This window comes from Coregonus lavaretus (genome assembly GCF_964263955.1).
Source record: "Coregonus lavaretus genome assembly, chromosome: 33".
Taxonomy (NCBI): Eukaryota; Metazoa; Chordata; class Actinopteri; order Salmoniformes; family Salmonidae; genus Coregonus; species Coregonus lavaretus.
The window spans coordinates 23,584,195-23,610,897 of NC_140020.1; the positions used below are offsets into that span (position 1 = coordinate 23,584,195).

The 26,703-nt window shown below is 42.3% G+C and overlaps 2 protein-coding genes and 1 long non-coding RNA gene across 3 annotated transcripts; 1 reads left to right on the plus strand and 2 right to left on the minus strand.

Annotated features, from left to right (window-relative positions):
- Nucleotides 1–2,702: 2,702 nt before the first annotated feature.
- On the minus strand, nt 2,703–16,595 carry ubr7 (ubiquitin protein ligase E3 component n-recognin 7). Its single transcript, XM_084151169.1, has 12 exons — nt 16,447–16,595; nt 14,929–15,058; nt 14,422–14,555; nt 13,227–13,287; nt 11,083–11,178; nt 10,934–10,987; nt 8,079–8,184; nt 6,146–6,276; nt 5,014–5,202; nt 4,358–4,535; nt 3,940–4,001; nt 2,703–3,543 (listed from the first exon to the last, which is right to left on the minus strand). The coding sequence occupies exons 2-12, from the start codon at nt 15,055–15,057 to the stop codon at nt 3,451–3,453; spliced, it is 1,233 nt and encodes a 410-aa protein (XP_084007295.1). The 5' UTR covers nt 15,058; nt 16,447–16,595; the 3' UTR covers nt 2,703–3,450.
- On the plus strand, nt 15,960–18,074 carry LOC311108524. Its single transcript, XR_014610512.1, has 2 exons — nt 15,960–16,178; nt 17,400–18,074. It is a non-coding gene; the product is annotated as an uncharacterized lncRNA (long non-coding RNA).
- A 1,832-nt stretch (nt 18,075–19,906) lies between these two features.
- tmem251 (transmembrane protein 251) lies at nt 19,907–26,703 on the minus strand. The gene is made up of 2 exons (XM_084151170.1): nt 26,615–26,703; nt 19,907–20,459 (listed from the first exon to the last, which is right to left on the minus strand). The coding sequence occupies exon 2, from the start codon at nt 20,442–20,444 to the stop codon at nt 19,989–19,991; it is 456 nt and encodes a 151-aa protein (XP_084007296.1). The 5' UTR covers nt 20,445–20,459; nt 26,615–26,703; the 3' UTR covers nt 19,907–19,988.

Below are 26,703 nucleotides of genomic sequence, written 5' to 3' on the forward strand. Positions count from 1 at the left end.
CTGAGGATGAGGGCGTGACTCCTGGCTTTGGACAGAGTGAGTAGACGAGCATTACCAATCCTGCAGTGTGTACGTTATTTCGCGTTTCATGGGTTAGGCTAGATTACTAATTCCATTGTATTGTTGTATATGTGTGTTTTACCACAATGGTTGGACAAACATGACTGTTGCAATAAAGATGAAAGATGGTAACCTGCAGACTATTAACCCTTTAGAGAACCCATATCATGATGCATACACACTCATTTGATTCAGAATGATAGAAGACATTGACAGCAACTTGTACAGAGGGCCTCACTATTGCACTAAAATTATATCTTAAAACAGTATTGTATGTTTGTATTCACTGATGAGTAGCACCCCTGTAGGTAGAATTGAGATGTTCAGTTGATTGTCCTCTTTGGTAGTTAGAGTTTGGTGAGTGACACATTTCCCTTCACTAACCACGTTTCCGAGTAAAGTCATACCGTATTTTTTTAAAATCATGACAGCTGTGATGGAACGCGGACATGGTGGGATCTTTTTGTGTCTGTACAATTAATTATGCAAGCAATGGCGGTGGAAACGCCTTTATGCGCAAATATTGATGTAATAACCATCATATCGAAGTAAACTTGGAGTCACGCGGTGATAAGTGTGGTCCTCCCACTACGACTCGGGAAGCATGCAGTTTATTCGGCTACAGTTAAAATAGATTATGATGAACTTCATAGGGTGGTCAAAGTGCACGGTGATGAGCTTGATGCTCCTTTCCAATAAATATCTAGGGTTTTATTCTGGTGACATGATGCTTGACTGCCGTTTGACAATTTATTTATTTTTAATCCATAATAATCTAATTTAGACTAACCTACCCCCACAGCCAACCCGCACTTTATCTGCGAGCTGTTGGCTAGAGCGCATGCGCCAAGACCAGAGTAGGCGCATTTGCTATTTAACGCAAAATGTTTTGTGACAAAACTATCCGTAGAGTTGAAAATACAATGGAAACCCATCGAATTGTAGATTTTTATTCGGTACATGAATTTTAAGCGGAAAATTACATTTTGTGTGCACTGTCATCACGAACTGTTTTTTATCAACAAGTCAGTTTGGTGGAAACGTGCATATTTTCTTTATGCATATTTTAGAATATTTGTATGGAAATCTGTCATCATTTAGATGTAAACCTAGCTATTGTCTCAAAAAAGTACTACGGTATGTACCTTTGCATTACGAGTTAACTTTAATAGACCCTTAATTACTTGATCATGTAAGATACTGTATTTAGAGATGCACTCACACTTTCTCTAGGTTTTCACAAGGACCAGGTTGGGGGGTGGGTATGTAACAGGCTGATCCCATTCTATGTGCTGTAGCCAACTCTTCTATCGTTGTCAAGCCGTATGTACATGTTTGGCATGTCAGCGAATGAACACGTACTTCGCTAAAGCACAAACAGATCTGGACCACCAGGCTAGATATAATAACCAATTTCCTGCTTTCTGGTTTGCAGTAGGACATCCAGTATCAGCGGCAACGGGGGTTTTCTTCATTTAAGACTGTTCTGTCGTTTCCTCCAGATCCTCCTTTAGCTCCCCATCCCTCCCTCCTCCTTTAGCTCCCCATCCCTCCCTCCTCCTTTAGCTCCCCATCCCTCCCTCCCTCCCTCCCTCTTTAGCTCCCCATCCCTCCCTCCCTCCCTCTTGTATGGAGACGAAAGAGTGCCTTCCCTGCCAGTGGCTGGGCATCCTTATCTTCGTCCTATGCAAGCCTTTTCTACCAGCCCACTCAACCAGTCTCTTTGTAATAGTGTAGCCAATGCTTCATATACATAGTGGTTTCAAAGAGTATTTTTTGATTTTAGGTACTTTTGAACGGTCTCTGAAATGTTGTTTTGTTGTATATATACATTTTTCTATATATATATAAAACAAATGTCACAAGTATTTGTTGTATATATCACGAGGACAAAAAGCTTTCTCGTAGACTTAAGGAATTGTGGAAAGTCTATTTTTCTATTCTTCTCAGTTGGGATTGTAACAGTGGTGAACTCAAATCTGCAATTTAGGTGACTGACATCTTCAAAATAAACAGCTTTGATAAAAATTATCAAATGGCTTGGGATTCTTTATTTTGCAGTGAGGAAAAAAGGTCAGTGATACGATACTGTATCTGTTTTTAATGGTTACTTGAATGCTTCTGCACAGGGTTGTCTTAGGTTAACTGAGTCAGTAGCATCTTCAAAAATCCAACAAATCAAATGTCAGTATTAGAAGTCCATTTTCTGCATTTACTGAAGTCTACAAGGAGAAGGACTAGCCTGATCCACCATCCAAAACACTGCGCTCATCATACCGTGTAACGAAACCGAATGTAAACTCACAAGATCAGGATAGTCTAATGAGGCTAGACAAGGACCACTACATGATGACTTGTCAATCATTGTTTCAGTCAGTATGGGTCGGCTAATGTTAGCAACACATTCAAATGGATGGGTACATTATCATTTTGGATCTCACAAGGAAGAGATTTATTACCATCTGAGCGATTCGCTTAACTCATTGCTTGTGTGATTAAAATATCCCCTTATTAATGGTTTGCCAGATGTCAAATCAGCATGTGGGGTATTAAAGCTAGCAACAAAACAACAACAACTTCCATTTAATGGATGGGTCGATGGCTCCCAGGTGGAACTGCTGTAAGTAACAACGCTAAAACAATTTACATTATTCATAGCTTTATTTCTTAGAGTGAACATTAAAAAGGAGCAGGGAAAGCAATGGTAACATTTAAACGTGGTCCTTTAAAATACAAACCATACTAATGGGCCAGGGTTCTGCAATCATGCGATCTACAAACAGCTGTGATGCCACTAAGGACAAATACAAAATGATACATTGTCAAAGGAATGAGTTGAAAGAAAGCATGTTGCAGGAACGATGAACGACTAGACAAAACAATGCCTTTGTTTTGACCAGCTTAACCAGTTCTGATTTGCAGCACAGCAATAGATAATGCATTCCATTTGAATGAGCTTTAAGAGCAAATCCATTGAAGTTTATCTTCAAATAAAAAGGTAAATGAAAAGGTCAAGGGGTCACCATAAACTGGAGTCTGTTTTGTCTGGAACACTTGAGGGAGAGCTATGATAGACTAACAATTCCCTCTAGAAAAAGATAACCAGTGTCATCCACATCAATCAAATGCCAGTTCATTAACCTGCTTAGCCTCAATAGACAAATCACACTGCAGAGCCCGAGTACAGTACAACAAAGCATACTGCCCAGAACAAGATAACACAAAAGCTCATACAAAGTTCAAACAATAACGTCTGAGGATTTGGACTAGAAGATATTGGACGCAAGGCAATGACATTCAGTGGGAAGAAGAAAAGGAATACAACTATACTGACAGGTGTTGGAGAAATGTGGAGAGGGGAGACGGGGAGTTGTGGTCCGGATGGACTGCTCAGCTGCAGTAGTACTGGCCCGCATTGGCCCGTCGTCTCTTGCGGTTCTGCTGCTGTTCGAAGAACTGTCGGATGTCCTCGGGAGTCACCACCTGGGGGGGGGGGAATTGGGCACACATTTTTATTGGGTGTAGCGACTTTGCCTACAAACATAAGAAAAGATGGGAGTCAAGGTCATGTTAGGAGTATGATTTTGACCGAATTAGATTTATTGGACAGTTACTTTAAATAAAGTTTGATCTCATGGTCACACACCAAGAACAGGACCGCCAGGAGGCGGCATTCCAGATTCAGGGACCACAATGTGAATAGAGAGAAAAACAATCCTCATCAATATTATCATTATAGTCCTATTCTTTATTGAAGGTTGGTTTGGGACACTGGGATAGTGAACATCAACTGAGGACCAAAATATGATGACACTGCTGATATGATTGCTCATTCAACTAAATAGTGTGTGTGCTGATACATTTGCAGGTTTTACCTACCTTTCCTTCTGCAGCAAATCTCTGCAGGAAATCCTTCAGCTCAGTCTTCATGTCATTGTACCCTGAGAACCAGGAAAATAAAAATGTTTTAAAGCAGCTGTCTTTTCTGATTGCAGCACCGATAGTCGTCTCCACACAAAATAAATTCAATCTGTATTTCAATCAATACAGCCGAGGGAATGACTAACGACACCTGCCTCACCTCTTTCCTTCACTCACTCTCTCCCTGTCAGATGGTCCCAATTCTCTCCCTATCCCTAATGCTTTGATGGTTGCAGGTCTGTAGGGTGTAAGCAATAATGGTGGAAACTCCTCTACTTCACATACCTGCCCAGAACCTTCAGACCTGCAAACATCAAAGGGATAGGGAGAGAACTGGTACAGTCTCTTCTTTAACCTCCCCACCACCACCTCGTACCGTGGATTATCTCCAGCTGCTGAACCCGGCCCAGGGTATTAAGGGCTGACATCAGGGGGTCGCGACCCTCGGCGGCCCCCGCCTGCTCCTGTTCGGTGGTCTTGCCTTTGTTCTCGTAGGCTAAGACCGTGTCTGACTCATCCTGGAGAAAGGACATACCAGCTTCGGCGTAGGATTTCTGCTGGGGGGAGGAAACGGGTGAGCAGGACTTTTCCCATTGTCAATGGTAATTCTACGAATGATATAGGCCTACTCAACGACATAAATATGCAGTAATAATTCTGTGATCATTTTTTTTTTATATTGGTGTGTATTATGCCTTTGACTTGTTTTGCAAGATACTGCAGTGCTCGTACATACACACCAAACTGAAAGGCCTAAACAACATGCATTTATTTACCTGTTCTACAATAAAACAGGTGTATTCATTAGTGCACACTGTAGCAAAACATTTTGCACTGAAAATGTTTTACAACGAAAACCAGCGTTTCTTATTGGACAAATGTAGGTTAGTCCCTCCCACTTTCAGCCCGTTTGCTTCAGTTTGGTTCCCAGTGAATACACCCCAGATTGTGGATGTTTGACTTGCTTCTAAATCAGCTGAAGCAGAGAACAGAGTAGCAGCCTGGTTGATGTGATAAGTGGTGAAGACATACCTTGCAGCTGACACAGGAACAGAGTTTGGTTCTCCAGGCTGAGGGCCAGAATACAGCTCCAAACTCTGCTCTCTCTGTACCTGTGCCCCTCAGCTCCTTGAACCTGCAATCGGAGGGGGCTTTGGAGGGCGAGCCTCCCTCCATCTCCTGGTGCCTCCTTTTGCAGCCTGGCACCCCATTGGATTTTACCTGCGAGTAGGACAGATGTCACACAATGTCCTCTGTTTGAACACTCAAAAGATGCATCTTTCCATCCTCAATATGATTACAAAAGGTGAGACATTAATGAAGAGGTTGAAAGGTTGAGAGTAGAAAGTGGACACCTTGCTTTAACTTATCCCGCCCTGTATGATCAGTTAAGTCTAAGGAAAGAAGAAAGAAAGGAAATATTTCCTAAGAATCTTATCAAGGCCCATTACCTTGCACTACCTCGCCAGTAGACAGACCACTCCCATAAAACCAAAACCAACATTAGGAGGATACACCAAAAAACAGTTGCATTAGAGTGACTTCTGTCTTCAGTGCACGCAAATGTGCGACCTCACCGGGCCCCAGCATGAGGGGGCAAATCGTGGGCTTCCATATTTGCTGTCAAATAAGGCTGTCTTCAATTTAAAGCTCGCCTCAGAGACTGACTAATGAAATCGTTCTTGTTGATGATATGCGGGCGCCGCAAAGCCTTGGGGCTGCTCCCCACAGACCGGTGAATCTGCGCATGGTACGGGCCATTTATCCCCTAAATACCCACAGAAAACTAACAGCCTGGTTCTGTGCGCTTATCTCATGCTGACTGTTAGAGGACTGACGCCACCTGGTGGTTAATACCGACAGTCCCTTTCCCTACTCTGCATGGATGAAATGCTCTCAATAGTGATGAAAGCAGAAACTTGACTTCTGAAACGTGTGTACTTAAAAAGCATGAAGCCGCATTGGAAAACTTTTCTACATAATATATTTCCATCCATCTGTTTTATCTGGTCATAATATCCCTTTCTCAGTGATACTTTCAAAACAAGATACCCATCTACAGGTTCATTCATGATATTCAATGTACTGCAATAAATAAAATGCTCTTCATTGTCCTCGTAACATTGAGTGTATATGAAGATTTGTATCGAGAGAGGTGGAGTACCTTCTCTTCACCCTGGTTATTGAGGCTCGTGGAGGCCTCCGCTGTTGTATTCTTTCCCTCCTCACGGTCCCCCTCTTCGTTCGTCACCTCCCCTTCTGCTTTGCAGGGGCTTGCTTTGGTCGCAGCAGGCACTGGTGGAGAAATACAAAACAAAATGGAGCCACTTAAGAGCTGACAGGCTCTTTGCACTGTTTTACTATAGCTATATATTTAGAGCCGCCTGTTCGATAGAAATCCATCGTTGTTTTTTGTCATGTCTGTATCGTGATCGAGTCTACCAGCAGAGGAGCTTTTCTAAGGCCGCCCCTTTGATGTGACGTGGAAAACAGGTAAGGGAGTACAGCTACGGCCGGAAGTCACTTTTCGTAGCAGGTTAGGAGAGCATTTTAGCTAACCCTAACCCTTTTCCTAACCTTAACCTAAGTCTCCTAACCTGCCAAGTTAATTATCCTAACCTGCTACGAAAAATCACGTCCGGTCGTAGCTGTACTCCCTCTAATCAGAACCCTGGATAGAGCCAGAGACATGTTTATTCGACAGAGAAGCCTCTGATTGTCTAGTTTGTTTTATTCTGACTTATAAAATGGTGGGAAATGAATAAAAATAATGTAAACATATTAATCAGTAATTACCAGCTGCTGAAATCGGGCACTGTATTAACCAATCCAATCTAATGCCCACTGCAGTCAAAAACGTGGTTTTCCTGTATTTTATATATATTTCCACACTGAGGTTGGAATAATACTGTGAAATTGTGAAAATGATGATAGTGCCCTTTTAGTGTAAGAGCTCTTTGAAAAGGCCGCCTGAAATTTCAGCCTGGTTTGGTGGGATGGAGTTTTGGCCTGTGTCGTGATTAATTAGTTAATAGACCAATGAGAAAGAGTCTGAAACCTCCCTGCCAATAACAGCTAGTTTTCAGTTTTCCCATTTCCACTCAGACCACTCCCAGACAGTCCTAGCAAAATTCTTGCTTGAGAAATTGCTCTTCGCTAAGAAGCTCTTTTGTTTCTTTGTGACAATTTTAATTGAAAACAATCACAATGAGGTACTTAATTGTTACCCAGAAATTATTTGATATTGAGATCAAAACGGCTGAATTGGACCTTAAAAATCCTTAAGGGGGAATGAAATAGTGCACACTTTGACCTCAATAGCTAACGGTACTTTAGCATTTTTGTTATTCACTCATTGAAGTAAACTGCTCTACCGCAGACCATAGCCTCTTGTTCACTAGTTACTGCAGGTTTCATTATTATTGTACATGTAACTGCCAAAATAAAGGAAACGCTTGAGGCAATGAGGGATACAAAGTATATTGAAAGCAGGTGCTTCCACACAGGTGTGGTTCCTGAGTTAATTAAGCAATTAACATCCCATCATGCTCAGGGTAATGTATAAACATTTCCAGTTGCCCATTATTTTGGCTAACAAGGCTAGAAGAGATCTCAGTGACTTTGAAAGAGGGGTCTTAAAGGAGCATGGGGGTTTTAAACGTGTGTGTGTCTCAGTCACCAGGTGTCAATCCATTTGAACACTTATTTGGGGTTTTCCAACACCCTCAACAAAACACCAAATGATGGAATTTCTAGTGGAAGAATGGTGTCGCATCCCTCCAATAGCGTTCCAGACACTTGTAGAATCTATGCCAAGGCACATTGAAGCTGTTCTATTAAGACACTTTATGTTGACGTTTCCTTTATTTTGGCAATTACCTGTAAATTCACATAGAAGCATAAACGAAACACTAAAAACACAATGTAATCTCTCAAAATAACTCAAGAGTAGGCCTAAAGGATGTCTCCTATCCTGAAGTTTGTGTTTTCTTTCTGAATTTGTTGACAATTGGAGCATGCCAGTAAACTGAAGGTAAGGAGAGAGTACCCATAGAATTACATAAAGAATCACTGTGAATTATAGGATCTATGAGTACCTGCCAGATGGGTAGCGTAGGTCCACAGGAAAGGAGCATTGTTCATGCAGGACTCACACACCATCTCCTGGAGCTCCACACACTCTGGCACAGGACAGCCCAAGTGCTGGATGAAAACCGTAATAACACTCATATACATATGCTCATATAGCAGTTATCAAGGGTACACAGTCAAGACCAGGCCGGACTTGAGTTAAAGACTTGGGATGCGTTCCAGATATATGACAACAGATTATAGGATCCGTATATTATCTTGATGTGGTTCACAAGATGTAAACCAGGGTTCTCCAACTCTGGTCATGGAGAGCTACTGGGTGTACAGGCTTTTGTTCCAGCCCGGCACTAACACAATTAATCAATAAATTATGGGCTGTGTTCAGTAGGCACAAAACGTGAGAAAGCAGTTTGAAACAGAGGCGCTCCTATCCGAACCGGTCCAATAAGAATGCTCAATTTCGCTTTCCGTTTTTAAATGTTTTACTATGTTGCTTCCTACTGAACAAACCCATTCAATCTGTACCATGATTAGCTGAATCCATTGTGCTGGGCTGGAACAAAAGCTTGCACACCAAGTAGCTCTCCAGGACCAAAAGTTGGAGAACCCTGTGTTAAACGCTTCTCCAGGCATTGTAAAGATCTGATCTGTCCAGGGCTTGTATTCACATAAATATCATACCCCCTAAAAAATGCTAACATCCCATTATTGGTAATGGTGAGAGGTTAGCATGTCTTGGGGGTATGATCTTTGTGCTTCTAACTTTCTCACTCATCATTATTCATGATTATCCATAATCATGGTAGCATCCACATTAATGCAGAAGTGTTCAGAAACATATTCTATTCTTATTTAAAATAAAAGTAACTCCAAAATGACACAATACATTATTCACCATTCACTTCTATTAGGCACAACATAATCTGAACCACACCCAAAACAAACTGCAAATGCATCCAACAACTCTGTAGAGTCACAAGCTTGATGTAGTCAAAAGTATGATATATACAAAAGTATGTGGACACCCCTTCAAATTAGTGGATTTGGCTATTTCAGCCACACCTGTTGCTGACAGGTGTATAAAATCGAGCACACAGCCATGCAATCTCCATAGACAAACATTGGCAGTAGAATGGCCTTACTGAAGAGCTCAGTGACTTTCAACGTGGCACCGTTATAGGATGCCACCTTTCCAACAAGTCAGTTCGTCAAATCTCTGTCCTGCTAGAGGTGCCCCAGTCAATTGTAAGTGCTGTTATTGTGAAGTGGAAATGTCTAGTAGCAACAACGGCTCAGCCGCAATTACAGAACAGGACTGCCGAATGCTGAAGCGCGTAAAAATTGTCTGTCCTCGGTTGCAACACTCACTACCGAGTTCCAAACTGCCTCTGGAAGCAACATCAGCACAATAACTGTTCTTCGGGAGCTTTATGAAATGGGTTTCCATGGCCGAGCAGCCGTACACAAGCCTAAGACCACCATGTGCAATACAAAGTGTTGGCTGGAGTGGTGTAAAGCTCGCCGCCATTGGACTCTGGAGCAGTGGAAACGTGTTCTCTGGAGTGATGAATCACGCTTCACCATCTGGCAGTCCGACGGACAAATCTGGGTTTGGTGGATGCCAGGAGAACGCTACCTGCCCCAATGCATAGTGCCAACTGTAAAGTTTGGTGGAGGAGGAATAATGGTCTGTTTTTCATGATTTGGGCTAGGCCCCTTAGTTCGGAGGGAAATCTTAACACTACAGCATACAATGACATTCTAGACGATTCTGTGCTTCCAACTTTGTGGCAACAGTTTGGGGAAGGCCCTTTCCTGTTTCAGCATGACAATGCCCCCGTGCACAAAGCGAGGTCCATACAGAAATGGTTTGTCGAGATCGGTGTAGAAGAACTTGACTGGCCTGCACAATGCCCTGACCGCAACCCCATTAAACACTTAAGATGAATTGGAACGCCAACTGCGAGCCAGGCCTAATCGACCAACAGCAGTGCCTGACCTCACTAATGCTCTTGTGGCTGAATGGAAGTAAGTCCCCGCAGCAATGTTTCAACATCTAGTGGAAAGCCTTCTCAGAAGAGTAGCTGCAAAGGGGGGACCAACTCCATATTAATACCCATGATTTTGGAATGAGATGTTTGACAAGCAGGTGTCCACATACTTTTGGTCATGTAGTGTATAAGTGAACTTGTCCAAATACTTATGACATCTTCAAATGGGGGGACTAGATACATAAAGTGCATTGAGCCATGTGTAACATCATTTCAGAGACTGACAGAGCTCATAAAGCTCTGTGGCATGCGTAGGACACCATAAATCTCCTGAGTGGCGCAGTGGTCTAAGGCACTGCATCGCAGTGCTAACTGTGCCACTAGAGATCCTGGTTCGAATCCAGGCTCTGTCGCGACCGGGAGACTCATGGGCGGCGCACAATTGGCCCAGTGTCGTCCAGGGTAGGGGAGGGAATGGCCGGCAGGGATGTAGCTCAGTTGGTAGAGCATGGCATTTGCAACGCCAGGGTTGTGGGTTCGATTCCAGTATCAAAAATTAAAATGTATGCACTCACTAACTGTAAGTCGCTCTGGATAAGAGCGTCTGCTAAATGACTAAAATGTAAATGTAAAAATGTCATTTCTAAACGGTAAAGCAGATGTATGAAAATACCCTCAAATAAAAGGTGACATTATGTACCGTCACCTCATATGAAACACTTTTTCGCAAATCCAAAATGCTTGAGTATAGAGCCAAATTAAAAGTTTTAGCTTCACTGTCCAAATAAATACATAGGGGAGTGTACATGCCCAGGGACATGTGCACCTTGAACACATCCTTATGCTTACGTCCTCCACAAAGGCCTTACCCTGCCATGAAGCCAGTCCTCGCAGACAATGCACTGTATCATCTCATCTTCAACCTGGGAAAGACATGTTTTGGTCAATAGATCTTTACTGGATTACTGATTTTTAACACCAATTCATAGACTATTTGAGGTGAATGGTCAACTCTCACCGGGTCTTCTGGGTCTGGATACGGTCTGTTACAGGTGCAATACAGACCCCAAAAATTGTGGCTGTATTTGTTTTCAGTGTTCAACTGATCCTTGTCCTAAAAGAAAGAATACGAAATCAGTAACATCATGGGCCATGTAGTACTCTATGCCTTGATCAATGTCTCCCAATTGGATTTTTACTGGATTTTTAACATTGCAGAACCAATTTTATATTTGTATGCTTAAGTTGACTATTTTAATTGAGAAAACAAAGACAAATGGCATGGACAAAATTGTTGGCACCCTGGAGCTAGTACTTGGTTGCACAGCCTTTGGCCAAGATAACTGCAGAAAAATAACTGCAGCAAATTGCTCTAATTCTTCAATGTTTGAGAGTTGCCCTCCACCAATTGCTGTTTTTGGTCGTCAGTAAACACAGCGCTGATCTACATTTCCAGAGCTCTAATTTTGTTTTTTTGGTCCACATAATATTTTCCCCAGGATTTAGGCTTTTTTAGGTGGGCTGTTGAGAAGTTCAAATCAGGCTTTCTTGAGCCTTCTTCAGCAGTGGGGTCTTCCTATGTTTACCAACGACCAAATGACCAACGACCAAGAAAACGACCAACGACCAAGAAAAGAACACCCTCCCTAAAATCAAACAAGGGGGAGGTTCGATAATTACATTTACATTTTAGTCATTTAGCAGACGCTCTTATCCAGAGCGACTTACATGAGCAATTAGGGTTACGTGCCTTGCTCAAGGGCACATCGACAGATTTCCCCCCTAGTCGGCTCAGGGATTAGAACCAGCGACCTTTCGGTTACTGGCACAACGCTCTTAACCACTAAGCTACCTGCCGCCCGATAATGCTATGGGGTTTCTTTGCTGCCTCTTTTATGTGAAAAACAAGCAAGTGTAGTGTAGAGAATCATTGCACCATCTAAACCGCTGTGGAATACCTTTTCCATAACCAAAAATATTGTATTTTCAGCTGTTTGAAGCTGGTGTACAAAACCGAAAGTAAAAGACGCAAAAACGAAACGTAAGAACGGGAAGCATAGAAATAGCGCACATAAAACAGATCTACCGCTTCTTAGACTTGCTTTCAACGAGAATGACAGATCTTTAACTCACATACCTATGTGAATTTGGTCGGGTCCCCTAAAAGTTACATATTGCACAAAAATTAAATTGGTTTTGCAATGTTGAAAATCTAATAACATGGTGTGGAGACCAAAAGTTGTTTTCAATTTTTACTTATTTTAGAAGAAATAGGGAATTATTTAAGAAAAGTGCAAGGGTGCCAATATATTTGGCCGGACCTGTAACTGGCTTCATATAGAAAACATGCCTATCATGATGTTATTGGCCTCATGTCTCTATAACTCAAACTACAGTCATGGTCAAAAGGTTTTGAGAATGACACAAATACTAATTTTCACAAAGTCTGCTGCTTCAGTTTTGATGATGGCAATTGGCATATACTCCAGAATGTCATGAAGAGTGATCAGATGAATTGCAATTAATTGCAAAGTCCCTCTTTGCCATGAAAATTAACTTAATCCCCCAAAAACATTTCCACTGCATTTCAGCCCTGCCACAAAAGGACCAGCTGCCATCATGTCAGTGATTCTCTCGTTAACACAGGGGAGAGTGTTGACGAGGACAAGGCTGGAGATCACTCTGTCATGCTGATTTGAGTTAGAATAACAGACTGGAAAAAAGCTTGTCCGGAGAAGACAAGGTGAGCGCTACCGTCGATCCTCAAGAGGCGGGTGGACAAACAAAAAAACACATATTCTGACAAACTCCAAGCATTGATTATGCAAGAATGGGCTGCCATCAGTCAGGATGTGGCCCAGAAGTTAATTGACAGCATGCCAGGGCGGATTGCAGAGGTCTTGAAAAAGAAGGGTCAACACTGCAAATATTGACTCTTTGCATAAACTTCATGTAATTGTCAATAAAAGCCTTTGACACTTATGGAATGTTTGTAATTATACTTCAGTATACCATAGTAACATCTGACAAAAATATCTCATAACACTGAAGCAGCGAACTTTGTGAAGACCAATACTTGTGGCATTCTCAAAACTTTTGACCACGACTGTACAGTATCACATCAAACTACCACATCATTTCAATAAATGTAAGGAAACTTACTGAGTATAGCTTGCACCTCATCTCTTCAAACTTGCCATTTCCACAGTCACAGCGGAAATTCCTGCAAAAAATTCAGGATTAACTATAGGAAAATTCTGTTCCCAACTGCAAGATCACAGATAAAGCAAGAGAGTGCTGTGGTTCATGATTTTATTTATTTCACCCTTACTAGGTAAGTTGACTGAGAACACATTCTCATTTACAGCAACGACCTGGGGAATAGTTAAAGGGGAGAGGAGGGGGAATGAATGAGCCAATTGGAAGCTTGGGATGATTAGGTAGCCATGATTGGGAATTTAGCCAGGGCACCGGGGTTAACACCCCTACTCTTACAATAAGTGCCATGGGATCTTTAGTGACCAGAGAGAGTCAGGACACCCATTTAACATCCCATCCGAAAGACAGCACCCTTCACAGGGCAATGTCTCCAGTCACTGCCCTTGGGCATTGGGATATTTGCTTTAGACCAGAGGAAAGAATGCCTCCGACTGGCCCTCCACCATCTGGTCTCCCATCCAGGGACCGACCAGGACAACCCTACTTAGCTTCAGAGACAAGCCAGCAGTGGGATGAAGGGTGGTAAAGGACAAACAAGGCAACAGTAAACATGTCGTCCCCCACAAATGATGCAACATCCCCCTCCTCCCCCTTGGGCCAATTGAGATATTGTGTGTGACTAACAAATTTCAATGAATTACTATAACTCCCGCCTTGGGCAAATCAGTGTAATTTTTTAAATGCTGGATCTCTGTGGCAAGACGCATCATTCACCCACGTTTTGTCAAAATCGGGCTAGTGCTGTCGGAGATATCGCGTGTGACTAGTATACGAACGAACGGAGACAGATCCACAGTCCCCTCCCCGATTTCATCGCGTGGGACAATAATACCTTTGAGCACAGATATAGGGGCACACACAGCACCCAAATATTGCCTTACAGTATGTGTCAACATTTGATTTTTTGTGCATGGCCCACGTTTGTGTTGGTCTGTCTTATCCTTTAGGTGTCCATTCCAGTCTATCTGAATTCGTAATCCCAGCTCCTCACCTCCTCAACCTTTTTGGAGGAGTAGGTCCAAGGTCCCTCCCTTCAGACCTTCTTCTCCACTAGGTTTTGAGAACAAGGCAAGGAAAGAGGATACAAGGAATTGAGGAAAGATTAATCGAAAAAAGTCAACAATGCAGTGAAACTCACCTTTTGGTGTAGAGCTCAAAAAGGTCATGGCCTTCATGGCATTTGTAGGAGCAGGCCAGGCAGACTCCGGCTGGCTGGCCCCCCTTTGGTGTGCAGGTGCTGCAGGCATAGAGGGCTTGTCGCTTCACATAGCCCTGCATGACCACATCAAAACAAACACACGTGTGAAACTGCCATCAGTCTTTGGGTAGAGCATGAACGCAATGTCTACCATGGCAATTAACCATAACAGGGAAAATGTACATTTGATAAAACCACAGGTGACATTTTGTTATAACAAGTTCATGAAAACACAAATGAAGTTCAATTTATTAACAATTATGTCAATTTGGTCTTTATATTTGTAATTTAGGTTGGCAGAGACATACGATTGGTGAAGTCGCCAAAGTTTTAATTTTTCAAAATCCATTTGCAACTAAACACTGGCTTAGACTGCAAAGTTGTAGTATAGCTAACTTAAATTGGGGGAATTTGTGTTTCTCTAACAATGTGGAGCAAATAGCCTACCTCGGGATAGGAACACTTCTCAGAATCACTACCAGCTAAAACAGCAGATGCCTCATTCTCCAACTCTTCATCTTCTTCCAAAACATCTACCAAAGAAACAGTAGCCTCATCTCCCTCATTTGCCGCCATTCTTGGAAAATAGAAGGTGAAAAAAGTGTGAATACAAGTTCCTGTTCCAGGGCAAAATGTACAGCGCCAGATCAATCTAAACAGGGATGTCCATGATTTAAGAAGAGGTATCAAAATACTCTGTTCATCAAAAGATCCAGTAAGTTAGATACAATAAGCAAACAAATATTGGAGCGCTCTGGGCGTTATGTTTTTCTCAAACCCGATACAATGATGGAGTTATTTTACACTGGCCCGGGTTGAACCGGGCAATGGGCCGGCACATCATCGGCCGAAAACGGGGAGGGAGGAGCGCCCTTCTCAAAATGAACAGTAATCTGCGCCGTTCGATCATGTTGTCAACAAGGAATCATGTTGCATCGTCCGGAAACATACATCTATTTTCCATAAAATAAATGTTAACCATTTCAAATTAGTTTTCACTGGGAAGGCAGAAAAGCAATCACTTTTGCATGGGGAAACAAATAATCCTACTCATTACGGCACGTGCTTAATTACGTCACTATTGTTTTGCGCTGACATCGCCGTCGGACAGAGCAGGGCACCTGGCTCACGCCCGGGAGGCAGCCCGGTTCCAAATCGAATGCAATCAACTTTCAACCAGTGCAAAACATGCCTACACGGGCGACCGGGCTAGATTATTCGAACCCCCTCACAATGACAACATCAGCACGATTTCCGGATTATGCTAATATGTCACCCTCTTGGCGGGGAGTTTCTGAAAAGCATTTATGAGATCTTCACATTTGTATGATAATTAAAATATTGGCTCTACCTGTTGGTTTAGTTAGAGGTTATTTATATGTCTTTGTGCAAACATGGCTAAAGTCTCAAAGTACAAGGCTCTGAACAAATCAAAATCAAAATGCCGCATGACTCGGGTCAGAGTTCAAACTAGGGTCATGGTTCAAGAATCATGGCAGCTACTGAGATACGAGGAGAGCTAAAATACAGGGATGGCCTGACGAAAGAGATTATCATAAAAACAGAAAACAACCTGACTTCTATGATAGTGGGGATTAAGAAATTAAACGCAGACGTATCGAGGGTTCTCACTGATCTCGTTGTACAAGAACAATTTTGCGGAGGAAATGACAAGGGGGATTTGCAAGTCGATGATGGTGAGCTTGGTTAGCTAGCTCGCTTAACATTTACATTTTAGTCACTTAACACGCGTAGCTACACCAATGAATGTTTGTAAAAACAAAACAAGGTTCACGAATTGCTCTGTTTCTATTGAGCCTAGCTATTCATTTTTATTGTAGCTATTGTCTATCACGAAATCTATCGCTTTTGGTAGCTAGCTAATCATGACCTGGAAGAAAACAACAAACGCCTTTTGGTAGATAGAGCTAGTTGCTATTCAAATCATTATAGACAAATCCCAACCTTAGTAAATCTTTGGATGGTCAGAGAAACCGCCCACGTTGATAAGAGAAGGGAGTTATATAGCTGTCTTTGGGCTAGCTACTTCCTAGCTCCGATCTTCCCAGCATCAAACCAACTGGCTTGCTAGGCTACATAGCCTTTTTTTTAATGTAGCCAGCATGAACACGTTTGTTGTGCCTATGATGGCACTGTGTGACGTACAAACATCTTGTCACTACGTGTGTGCATGTGAACAGATTAATTGATTCCATCGGAGTATTGATATGATAATTGAGTTGTTTGCTGATATTTTCCCGATATCACAATTTACCAAATTACAATTGTTTAAAACATAAAGCCTGCAGCCTGTCATTTCAGATGAAACAATGTTATATTCCTCTGTTTTTACCAACCATCTTATGACTATAGGTAGGCGGCCTATGATTTAACAATGGACATTTGAAGACGTTATGTATATCAGATATAGGCAGATGGCTATCAAATCAATCAGCTGTGTGTCATGCCTGCAACATGTTATCAAGCTGCATAAATTAAGTGTCAACATAGATTTGATGTGAATATTCCTCAAACATTAAAACATGCAACATCTCTGCTGACATACCTGGTATTTGATTACTAATATGTAACCATGCTCAATATCTTGCGCTACATGAGATCTAATAAAAATAATGGCTTGGTCAGATTATTTTACTGAACCTTTCTCAGTCCGTGACAGGTTTGGTTGTAATCAATCTTATCTTCATAAACTGATGCAATCTAAAGAGTCCAATATTAACATATGGACTACAACACTTGATAGTAAAATCACTATATAGGCAATGTACTCAAATAAGCAGGTCCTGTGGGTGGGAAGGGATAAATGTGTATTTGTGTAATGTCTGTTGGTTTGTTTTCTATCCTGTCAACCCCCCAAAAAACTTGTTCACAAAGTCATTTTCTGTCTTCTGTTGCAGATGGAGAGGAGGAGGATGATGATGGTGGTGATGATGAAGACACAAACACAAAAGCCCCTATTATGCAGCCTCCTGCAAAGCGGTCAAAGACCTTGAGGGCCTGACGACACAAGGGCTCTGTCCCAAATGGCACCCTTATCCGTATATAGTTCACTTCTTTTACCAGGGCCCAAGTAGTGCACTAGGTAGGGAATAGGGTGCCATTTGGGATTTAAGAGGACCCACTGTAGGATATCCTGTCAGAGAAGGGAGTCTGGTGGTCCTGGCATACAAGACTGGAGGACATGTTGCGGGGACACTGTTTTGGGGGCAGATATGCCAGCCTTTATTATTCATTTCCACTCATGTATGGTATTGCTCCTGCCTTGGCAATCATTGCAGTTATGATCTACATCTTTCTCTTGTTATGCTTGACAATTGAAATGTTTGTTTTGAACATTTGTGTAAATGTCAATCATTTTTAAGTGGAATATGTTTCGTAGAAATTTAGTTAAAATGGCCATTCATTGGATAATAGAACAGCACTGTCCCCCCCCAGCATTTGCTTGCTTTAAGAAATTACATGAAGTCTGCAGACATTTTCCCATAACATGTTTAATTTTCTTACAATCCAGGCCTTATTTTAATCACAGTGCATTTAGATTTGAAAGGCAATAAAAATCAGAAGCACCAACATGAACAGCCAGTCATTCTGTTAAAGACGGACCAAACAAGCCCATATTATTATTTTTTACTACTACAAGCGTATTCCTTTGCCATTAATGACACATTTTTAAAGAAAAAGAAAAAACCTTAACCCAAAGAGGAACCATGAAAGGCAGTGTCTCTATAGGCAAGTGCTGTGTACAAACTATTGAAATAATCATGTAGGACTTGTGAAAAAAACAAAATGAGTGTTCCTATGAGTTCAGGCGGTAACTCCATCTTATGCCTACTGAACGCGACCCTTTGTAGACACTGCAACTCCTGAGGACCCAAGTTGTGCACTAAGATGTTATTAATGGGTGCAACATCGTAAGAGATGAATGATGTTGAAACGGGTTGGAGTGAAAGATAAGCCCTGGACAACCAAGTGAGGGGAGTTCCTTACTAATCAGTGACCTTTATTAATCAATCAAGGCCTCTGTGCAATGAGGGACGCTTTATACTCAAGGACAAAATCAGGGTTGTGTTCATTAGGCAACAAACAGAAGAAAACTGACTGAAGCAGGGAAGGACTACCTGGATTCATTTTCCGTTACAAAGCGTATCAAAATGTTCTCTGATGTGTGCCTTAATGAACACGACCCAGCACAATTACCTTTCGGTCAGGTCACTCGAAGCAGCACATGCCACTTCCGTGTCGGGATGAAGGTCAAATAAACCTTATGTACATTCATGACTGTGCTACTGTAGATGGAAAACTAAATCAAAACTTATTCAGAATAGTACCTGTCCCCCCTCCCCATTTGTCCCATTACTAATTTCATATTTCAAAATCGGAAATGTGATCTTTGTTGGCAGTGAACATTTGACTCGTAGCTTACATACGCGAAGAAGGATTCCACAATACTCATTGATCATTATTGAACATACAATACTAGCAAAAACAAATTTCCACATAAATGGCTTACAAAAAGGGACCAGTGATCTTCATAAAAAAGGCAAAAACATTGACAAACAATTTCATGTCACGTTTTCGTCACTTTATGGCACACAAGGACAACAAACAATGGCTGTAGAAGATGAGCTGTATTTTCAAAAGCATGGTCTGTGTGCTTTGTGTGGACTTTCTTTGAATTTACTTGGCGGGGGAGGGGGCAGTCCTAAAAGGCACAAGCTATTTTTCTTACACAAATACTAGATAGATGGACCAATTGACGAATCCCCGAAACACTTCCTAAATATTGCAAGTAATAGAATTCGACAAAAAAAAGCATGTTATAACACTACAAAATACATTCAGACCAATGACAAAACAACACTGCAGTACTTATCTAAGAATCACTACTGGTCCACTAAGACTGTTTTTTAAATGGCATCACATTCCTAAAACTGTCTGTACAAATTAGTTGACGTGTCATATTTCACCTTACTTCAAGTCAGTGGGGGGGGGGGGGGGGGGGGGGGGGGGGGGGGGGGGGTGTAATAGTTTTGGGATGATGATTGAACCAATATGGCTCTCAAACTTTCCCCTCAGAATTATTTGCTCAAAAAAGTGTGGGACCTTGCAGTGAACAGACAAACCTTCAATGATTGGCATCTGTATCGTAGTCAGGTACTGTGGTGCCCCTGGAGCGCGTGGCACCCTTTGGTCCAGCCTTTCTTCAATATAAGAATTCACAAATACAAAGGGTTGTGAAACACGTACCATTGTTCATCTCAAGAACAGCACACATACACATCAACAAAACCACCACCAAACCCCCAAGGGAATTGCCTAGTGATGTCTGGCAGGCTTAAGACTTCCCACAGTGCACTAGGTGAGTGTTTAGCATCCTGGAGTTCAGGTGTGAGAGTAGTAGGCCGCCGCCTAGTTTGTGTGCAGCATGCACCAAGGCTGCTCACCCCGCCTCTCATATCATCCACCGTCTCAACCGGTTGGACACTTTAGGTGTCAATCAGCTGCAGCCGGCTGATCTGATTGGACGCCTTGGCAAAGGTCTGGTGGCGGTTGCAGAGCACCGCCAGGCATATAGGCAGGATGCAGTAGCCAACCGTCTTGGGGTCGGCTCGCGTGCACGAGTAGAGGAAGAGGAACACCTGAAGGTAGGGCACAAGGAAGATGGTGACCCACACCCAGAAGGGCAAGAGGAGCAGGTGAGTCTTGAGACTCTGGGTCCAGGTGGGCAGCGAGGCTGAGGAGGAGGGGGGCCCAGAGGATGCGGTGGTAGGCGCGTTGTCCCCTGCCAGAGGTTGCTGCTCCTGAGCCACCCGCTCCACGTGCTCCAGGGTGAGACGGTTGTATGTCTGGTCGATCTCAAAGACATAGTAGACGATGGCCACGCTAGCCAGAAGGTACAGCCCCACGCCGATCCATCCCATCCGCTGACGAAAGTTCATCATTCTCCATACTCCTCCCTGGAACAGAAAAGGGCCTTAGTTTCAAAGTACTACTCAATAGCTTGCATTATGCATACTCATTTTCTTACCCAGTTGGCCACCCCTGGGTAAAAAAACAAAACGTATCTGGGCTGCATTCAGTACGGTGTTTTTTTACTGCAACGGTCAATTAAACGGAAACAGTGCTGTTCTGAACGCCACCACCACCAAACGGAGTAAACGTCCCTCAAAGTCTGGTGCGTTTTCAATACTCAGATTCTGTTGGAAAACGTTTCTTAAACGGAACAAAACGGGTAGGGACCTACCTGAATTTGTCCAATAATGATTACATCCCTGTTGAAGAACGTTTTGGGGAAACGTGACGTTCAGTACGAACCATTACGCAACGTAGCTAGCAAACGTTCAAATGAAACTGAATGCTCCCGAGGAGAACCGCCTAGGCCAGCCTGGTCTCATAGACTAGATGTAATAGTAATAGTAAATGTAAATCCGGGACGCTCAAATGTGTATATGTTATGTTACATTTGGCAGCATTTTCCACTAGCGCCGGCTGTCGGCTATACAGCCGGTTAGACTCATTTTCAGCGGGTACTTTTTCCACTTAAATTAACTAGTAAACTTCTTTACAATACGGAAGTCAGAAGAAAAAAAAATCAGCCGAGCTCTCTCCCGCTAGAATGAACGATATGCATCTTCTAGCGATCTATTGATAGGATAGGCGCCTGTCAGTCACAAAGTGAGCGATGACAGGCAAACACTGCTGGTTTGACAGTCTGCGGTCTGTCCCGCCTCCCAGTATATGTGTGTGCAGTCAAATATATGTTCACGGAGGGAAGAGCATGATGCTCCTTCATTCTCTACATGAGTCAATTTGACCGTCCCATATAATGTGGTAACGATGAGTCGAAATCCACTTAGTCTATTGTTTTCTGGCACATTAATTTATTTTGCGTGTTTCATATACAGCCACGAAGGGTTGGCGCATAGGCTTACTGTAATTTGATTGATGAACAGCAAGCTTGACTAATTTATAAATGGTGTCGAACTGACTGAATAAAGTCAATCCCATATCCTGGCCATTCATAAAGCATACAACATAGTTATATGCCCATGGTATCGCATCGGGTCAAGTAAACTAAAGATATTGTTTGTATTTTCGATATGAAGTCCATTAGGACTTGCCAGACAGTGACGTAAAAGTGAGTGACTCGTCAGTAGGCTACCGAATTGCATTGGTAAGAGAGCAGTTCATTTGGCTCTCGGATTTACATACCGGTAAGCTTTTTAGCGATCATCTGCAGATAAATTATGAAAACATTCTATGAAGATGGTGAATCCTCCTCACTGCAGCAACAATAGGTAGGCTAGTGGAGCGATTGCATTACTCTGGTCCAAAAAATTTGTTTTAAAAGCTAATCATACTTATATGGTATTTTCAAAGACATTGATATAGGTCTACTGAATTCATCAAAGTCTTAACAATGGAGTAGACAACTGCTGCTTTCTGTGTAGCAAAGCAGGTGGTTGGTTGGGGTCAATGGGTGGGCGTATAAGGCGAATTTCTAGCAACCCAAAAGTTGCGTGTAAGAATCTCATCATGGACAACTTTAACATTTTAGGTAATTAGCAACTACTTAATAGTTTTTAGCTACTTTGCATGTTTGCTAACCCTTCCCCTAACCCAGCTAACGTTAACCACAACAAATTGTAATTTGTAACATATCATACTAATTGTAATTCGTAACATTTCATACAAAAACGATGATTGAAATCCACAAACTAATACATACCATAAGAAATGTAACATATACTAATTGGAGTGTCCTGGATTTACATTTACTATGTTATGTCTACCCCCGAGTCCTGGTTGCCTAGGCGTGGCTGATCTTCTCTTCTTGACTACACCCATCTCAAAGATGACCTAAAGGGCAAATACTCAGAAAGAACTGGTAGCATGCAAATTTAAAATTGACTAATATGCACAGGCAGCTACTGTAGTGTTTGAGTGAGCATGTGACAGCAACTTGAATTGATAACCATCCTGCAACTAGCTCGTTTGTTTTATTTGACAAAGCTAGTTTGTGTGCCTATTACCATGATGAGGACGCATCCACAACCAACTATTTTAATATTTCAGTGTATGTACGTACATACACACACACACACACACTGAGTGTACAAACCATTAGGAACACCTGTGCTTTCTATGACATATAGACTGACCAGGTGAAATTTATGATCCCTTATTGACGTCACTTGTTAAATCCACTTCAAATCAGAGTAGATGAAGGGGAGAAGCCAGGTTAAAAGAATGATTTTTAAGCCTCGAGACAACAGACATGGGTGTGTATGTGTGCCATTGAGGGTGAATGGGCAAGAGAAAATATTTAAGTGCCTTTGAACGGGGTATGGTAGTAGGTGCCAGGCGCACCGGTTTGAGTGTGTCAAGAACTGTAACGCTGCTGGATTTTTCAAGATCAACAGTTTCCTGTGTGTATCAAGAATGGTCCACCACCAAAAGGACATCCAGCCAACTTGACAAAACCGTGAGAAGCATTGGAGTCAACATGAGCCAGCATCCCTGTGGAACGCTTGACACCTTGTAGAGTCCATGTCCCGACGTATTGAGGTTTTGATGGCAAAAGGGTGTGCAACTCAATATTAGGAAGGCGCTCCTAATGTTTTGTACACTCAGTGTATATACACACACACAGGCAAGTTTATTACATACATCACCCCATTCACGAAACTGGATCATTCTTACAGACAGTGAGTTACGTGGCCATGGCTTGCTATATAAAGCAGGCAGAAAGGCATCCAGTTACTGTTTGTTTGAACGAAAAACGAGTGACCTAAGCAACTTTGAGCATGGTATGATCATCGGTGCCAGGCACGCTGGATCGAGTATCTCAGGCTTTTCACGCACGACAGCGTTTAGGGTTTCCTGAGAATGGTAAGACAAACAAAAAACATCCAGCCAGAGACAGTCCCGTGTGCTCATTGATGAGAGGTGCGATGAAGAATGGCAAGCAAACAGGTGGGCTACAAACAAGCTTTTGTATTCTGATCATGGTGTTCTGAAGATGGAATTCCGAACACATCATGCGTCTACACCTACATTTAAATGTGTCTAACTGTCCAAATTGTGTCCCAATTCACTTTTCCACGCGCTATATTCAAATGCCAGTATGGCTCACTTGATAGCACAACAACAACTTGGTGGCAGTAGCAAACTATTGTAGCGAACTAGCCAGCTAACGTCTAACTAGCCAGTAAGCTAGCTAACAAAGCTAAAGGAATTGCAAACATGTTAGCATAACTCTAGCCAAACAAAAACTAAATAATTCTAAATAAGGTAGCTGGCTAGCATTTAAGAAGCCAGCAAACACGTTCCTCACACACTAGGAAAGTATTTCCTCCAACGTTTAATAAAATATATGAAAATACAAATACATTCAAAAATGTGCCTCGCTCCCAAAACACAAATTTTCTGATGACGTCGCCCACTGTATGCGCTTTCGGTAGTCTGATTGCGTCCAGACTGAGGAGAAATCCACACACAATGCGCCCCTGACCAACAGCCAAAAACACAGATGAGCATGCTTTGTAATGTTTCTAAAACAAATGTATTACTAGTAAGAGGTCATGTGGTATATTGTTTAATTTCATTTTTTGTGACCTGAGTCTTTTAACCAAAATATCACAGATGAGACAATGTTCACATGCCTCTAAGGGCGAGAGGTTACAGGTGGTAGCACGACTCAAGTCATGTTTGTGCCTGTGAGATTGAGTCTGACTAGTAGAAGCGTTGTCTTCTCTTCCCTAGCAGTTGAAACTCATAGAAAAACAACCTAGCTTGTGAAGAAAACAATGTAAATGGCCAAGAAACAAGTACAAAGTCTCATTTAAGTAGACTTTCATTTTAAGTAAATTAAATCAACTTTTATGCCTGTGAGCTGTGCTTCTGAAAATGAATCTTTCACTCAGCTCTTCACGTGCGCACAGCCTGGCAGTGTTGCAGCGTGAGGTGGGATAGGCTATATGTGACTGGTTTCAGGAAACTAGGCATATGTCGCGCGTCACTACTTCACAGGAGAGCCATTTGAACTTAAACTTTTTTTTTTATCAAAGGGCGTTTTTTGGCAGAAATGCCTTCTGGAACATGTGAACTTTCATTTGCCTTAATAACAAACTTGTATGCCATCTGTAAATATGAATAAAATTGTTAAATTACGAGCCTAGTTGGTTTAGCCACGGAAAAAGACAGCAACCTTCCCGCTAGCCATGATCGGCTGAGATAATGATAAATTACGTAAATTGAATAATGAGTGGGCTGGACATGCAGAGAGATGGTCCTCTGTAGCTCGGCGCTTCGATCCCCGGGACCACCCATACACAAAAATGTATGCACGCATGACTAAGTTGCTTTGGATAAAAGCGTCTGCTAAATGGCATATTATTATATATTATTATTATTATTATTAGATGAGTTCGGATTGGTCTGCCATGTAGCACGCTTCTGTCTATAACATGAGCTGGTCAGTATGTGTTGGTAATCCTTTCTAATGCAGCTTTTTTGAAAGATATCACATAGTAGAACTGCATAAGTGTTGCTCTCCACTTTCTGGAGGACCGAGTTTTGAAATCAGTGGAATGATAGCTAAGGAGATGGGGAAAATTCTGCTGTTTGATTGCAAATATGCAGTCAAAAAGAGAACACACTGAAGGTTGTTGTATAAAACACCTGTCTCCGGTTTACATCTTCAAACGAAGGGCAACTATGGCATCTGTGACAGAGTGGGAGGAGCGTCCATCCATGTATACAGGTAAGATAGTCTAGCTAGCTACATTTTCAGATATTACACATTTCTAAATTTTGTCAGAATTTACGAATGCTCAACACCCGTTGAATATGGCCGGTGTCAGTAAACGTTGGCAAAAAAGCGTAATGAAATTGTTGCCAGCAGCACAGTTATAGTCACCAACGCTCTGGATAACATACAAACACCCTAATCAGCTCTGCTAGGGCGAGTAAAATGGCCAGAGTGAGCTGTTCTCTCATTTGTGTCTGGAAGTAGCTAGCAAGCTAGCCAACGTTAGCCAGTTAGCTTGGGTGCTTGACTGCTGTTGTTAGGTCAGAACGCTCGGATCAACCCTACTCCTCGGCCAGAGCATCCAGTGTGCGCTCTGCCATAGATAAAGAGCCAAGTTAGCTGGCTAGCTAGCTAGTTGGCTGTCAAATCTGCATATGACAGATGCTTTTCTGCTATGTTTAGCCAGCTAACGTTAGCTAGCTAGCCAGCAATGCGCAGACAATCCAATGCAATGGCAGATGTGGTCGACTAACTGACAAACAAACACTGGGATAAAGCCAGCTAGCTAACGTTATGGGCTGGGCCGCTTCTTCAGGTAGCTTACCACAGCACCAGACTGTACACTCCGAGAGCGAAACGCTCTGAATTTACGAACTGACAATCTGACAACGCTCTGAGTTTATGAACGCCCAGAGCACACTCTGGCCTCACATGTGAATCCTTAAAGAGATGGGTGGGAAAGAGGGTGTGAACGATGCTGAATGGGTGTAGACAAAGAAGAGCTCTCCAGTAGGTGTACCAAAACATTCAAGGGCCATTTTCTCAAAAGTGAGGTTACAAGTTTATCAACTTTCAAAGCATTTTCTAACTCTGAGTCTCTACTTTCATCCAATGTAAAAAACACAATTTCAAATGTTGCTACATAAGACCGAATCGAGCCGTTCGGTCACATATAGGATTCGTAGTTCTTTGACTTTGTGCGATTAATTTACCAGCTATGAAACAAAACGGCGGAAATACTTTAAAAACAGTTTATGACGCTAGGCGTCGCATTTTCATGGAATCCAATGGGCTGCTATAGCAGTAGCTAGCCTAGAATGCTGACGAAAAACTAGCAATATTTGAATCTTCTAGATAATGGGATAATTAGGAGTACACTACCATCTCTCATCCCTGGATTGAGGTACATTATATCTCGCACCGCGTTACGACTAGAGAGAGAATGTAATGTGAACATCTAGTCGGATTCTTGCTAACTAACTAGCTAGGCAGTTAACGTTAGCCTAGGTAGCTGAAAATGGTAGACCACATGATTTGATAGATGGAAAGTGTGTAACATTAGCTAGCCATGAAGCTCACCTTTCTTTACATGACAAACCGTTTCGTTGACGAGGCAACTTGCTGTGATTTCATTTTAAATCCATGTTCATATTATTTCATTACCCCAG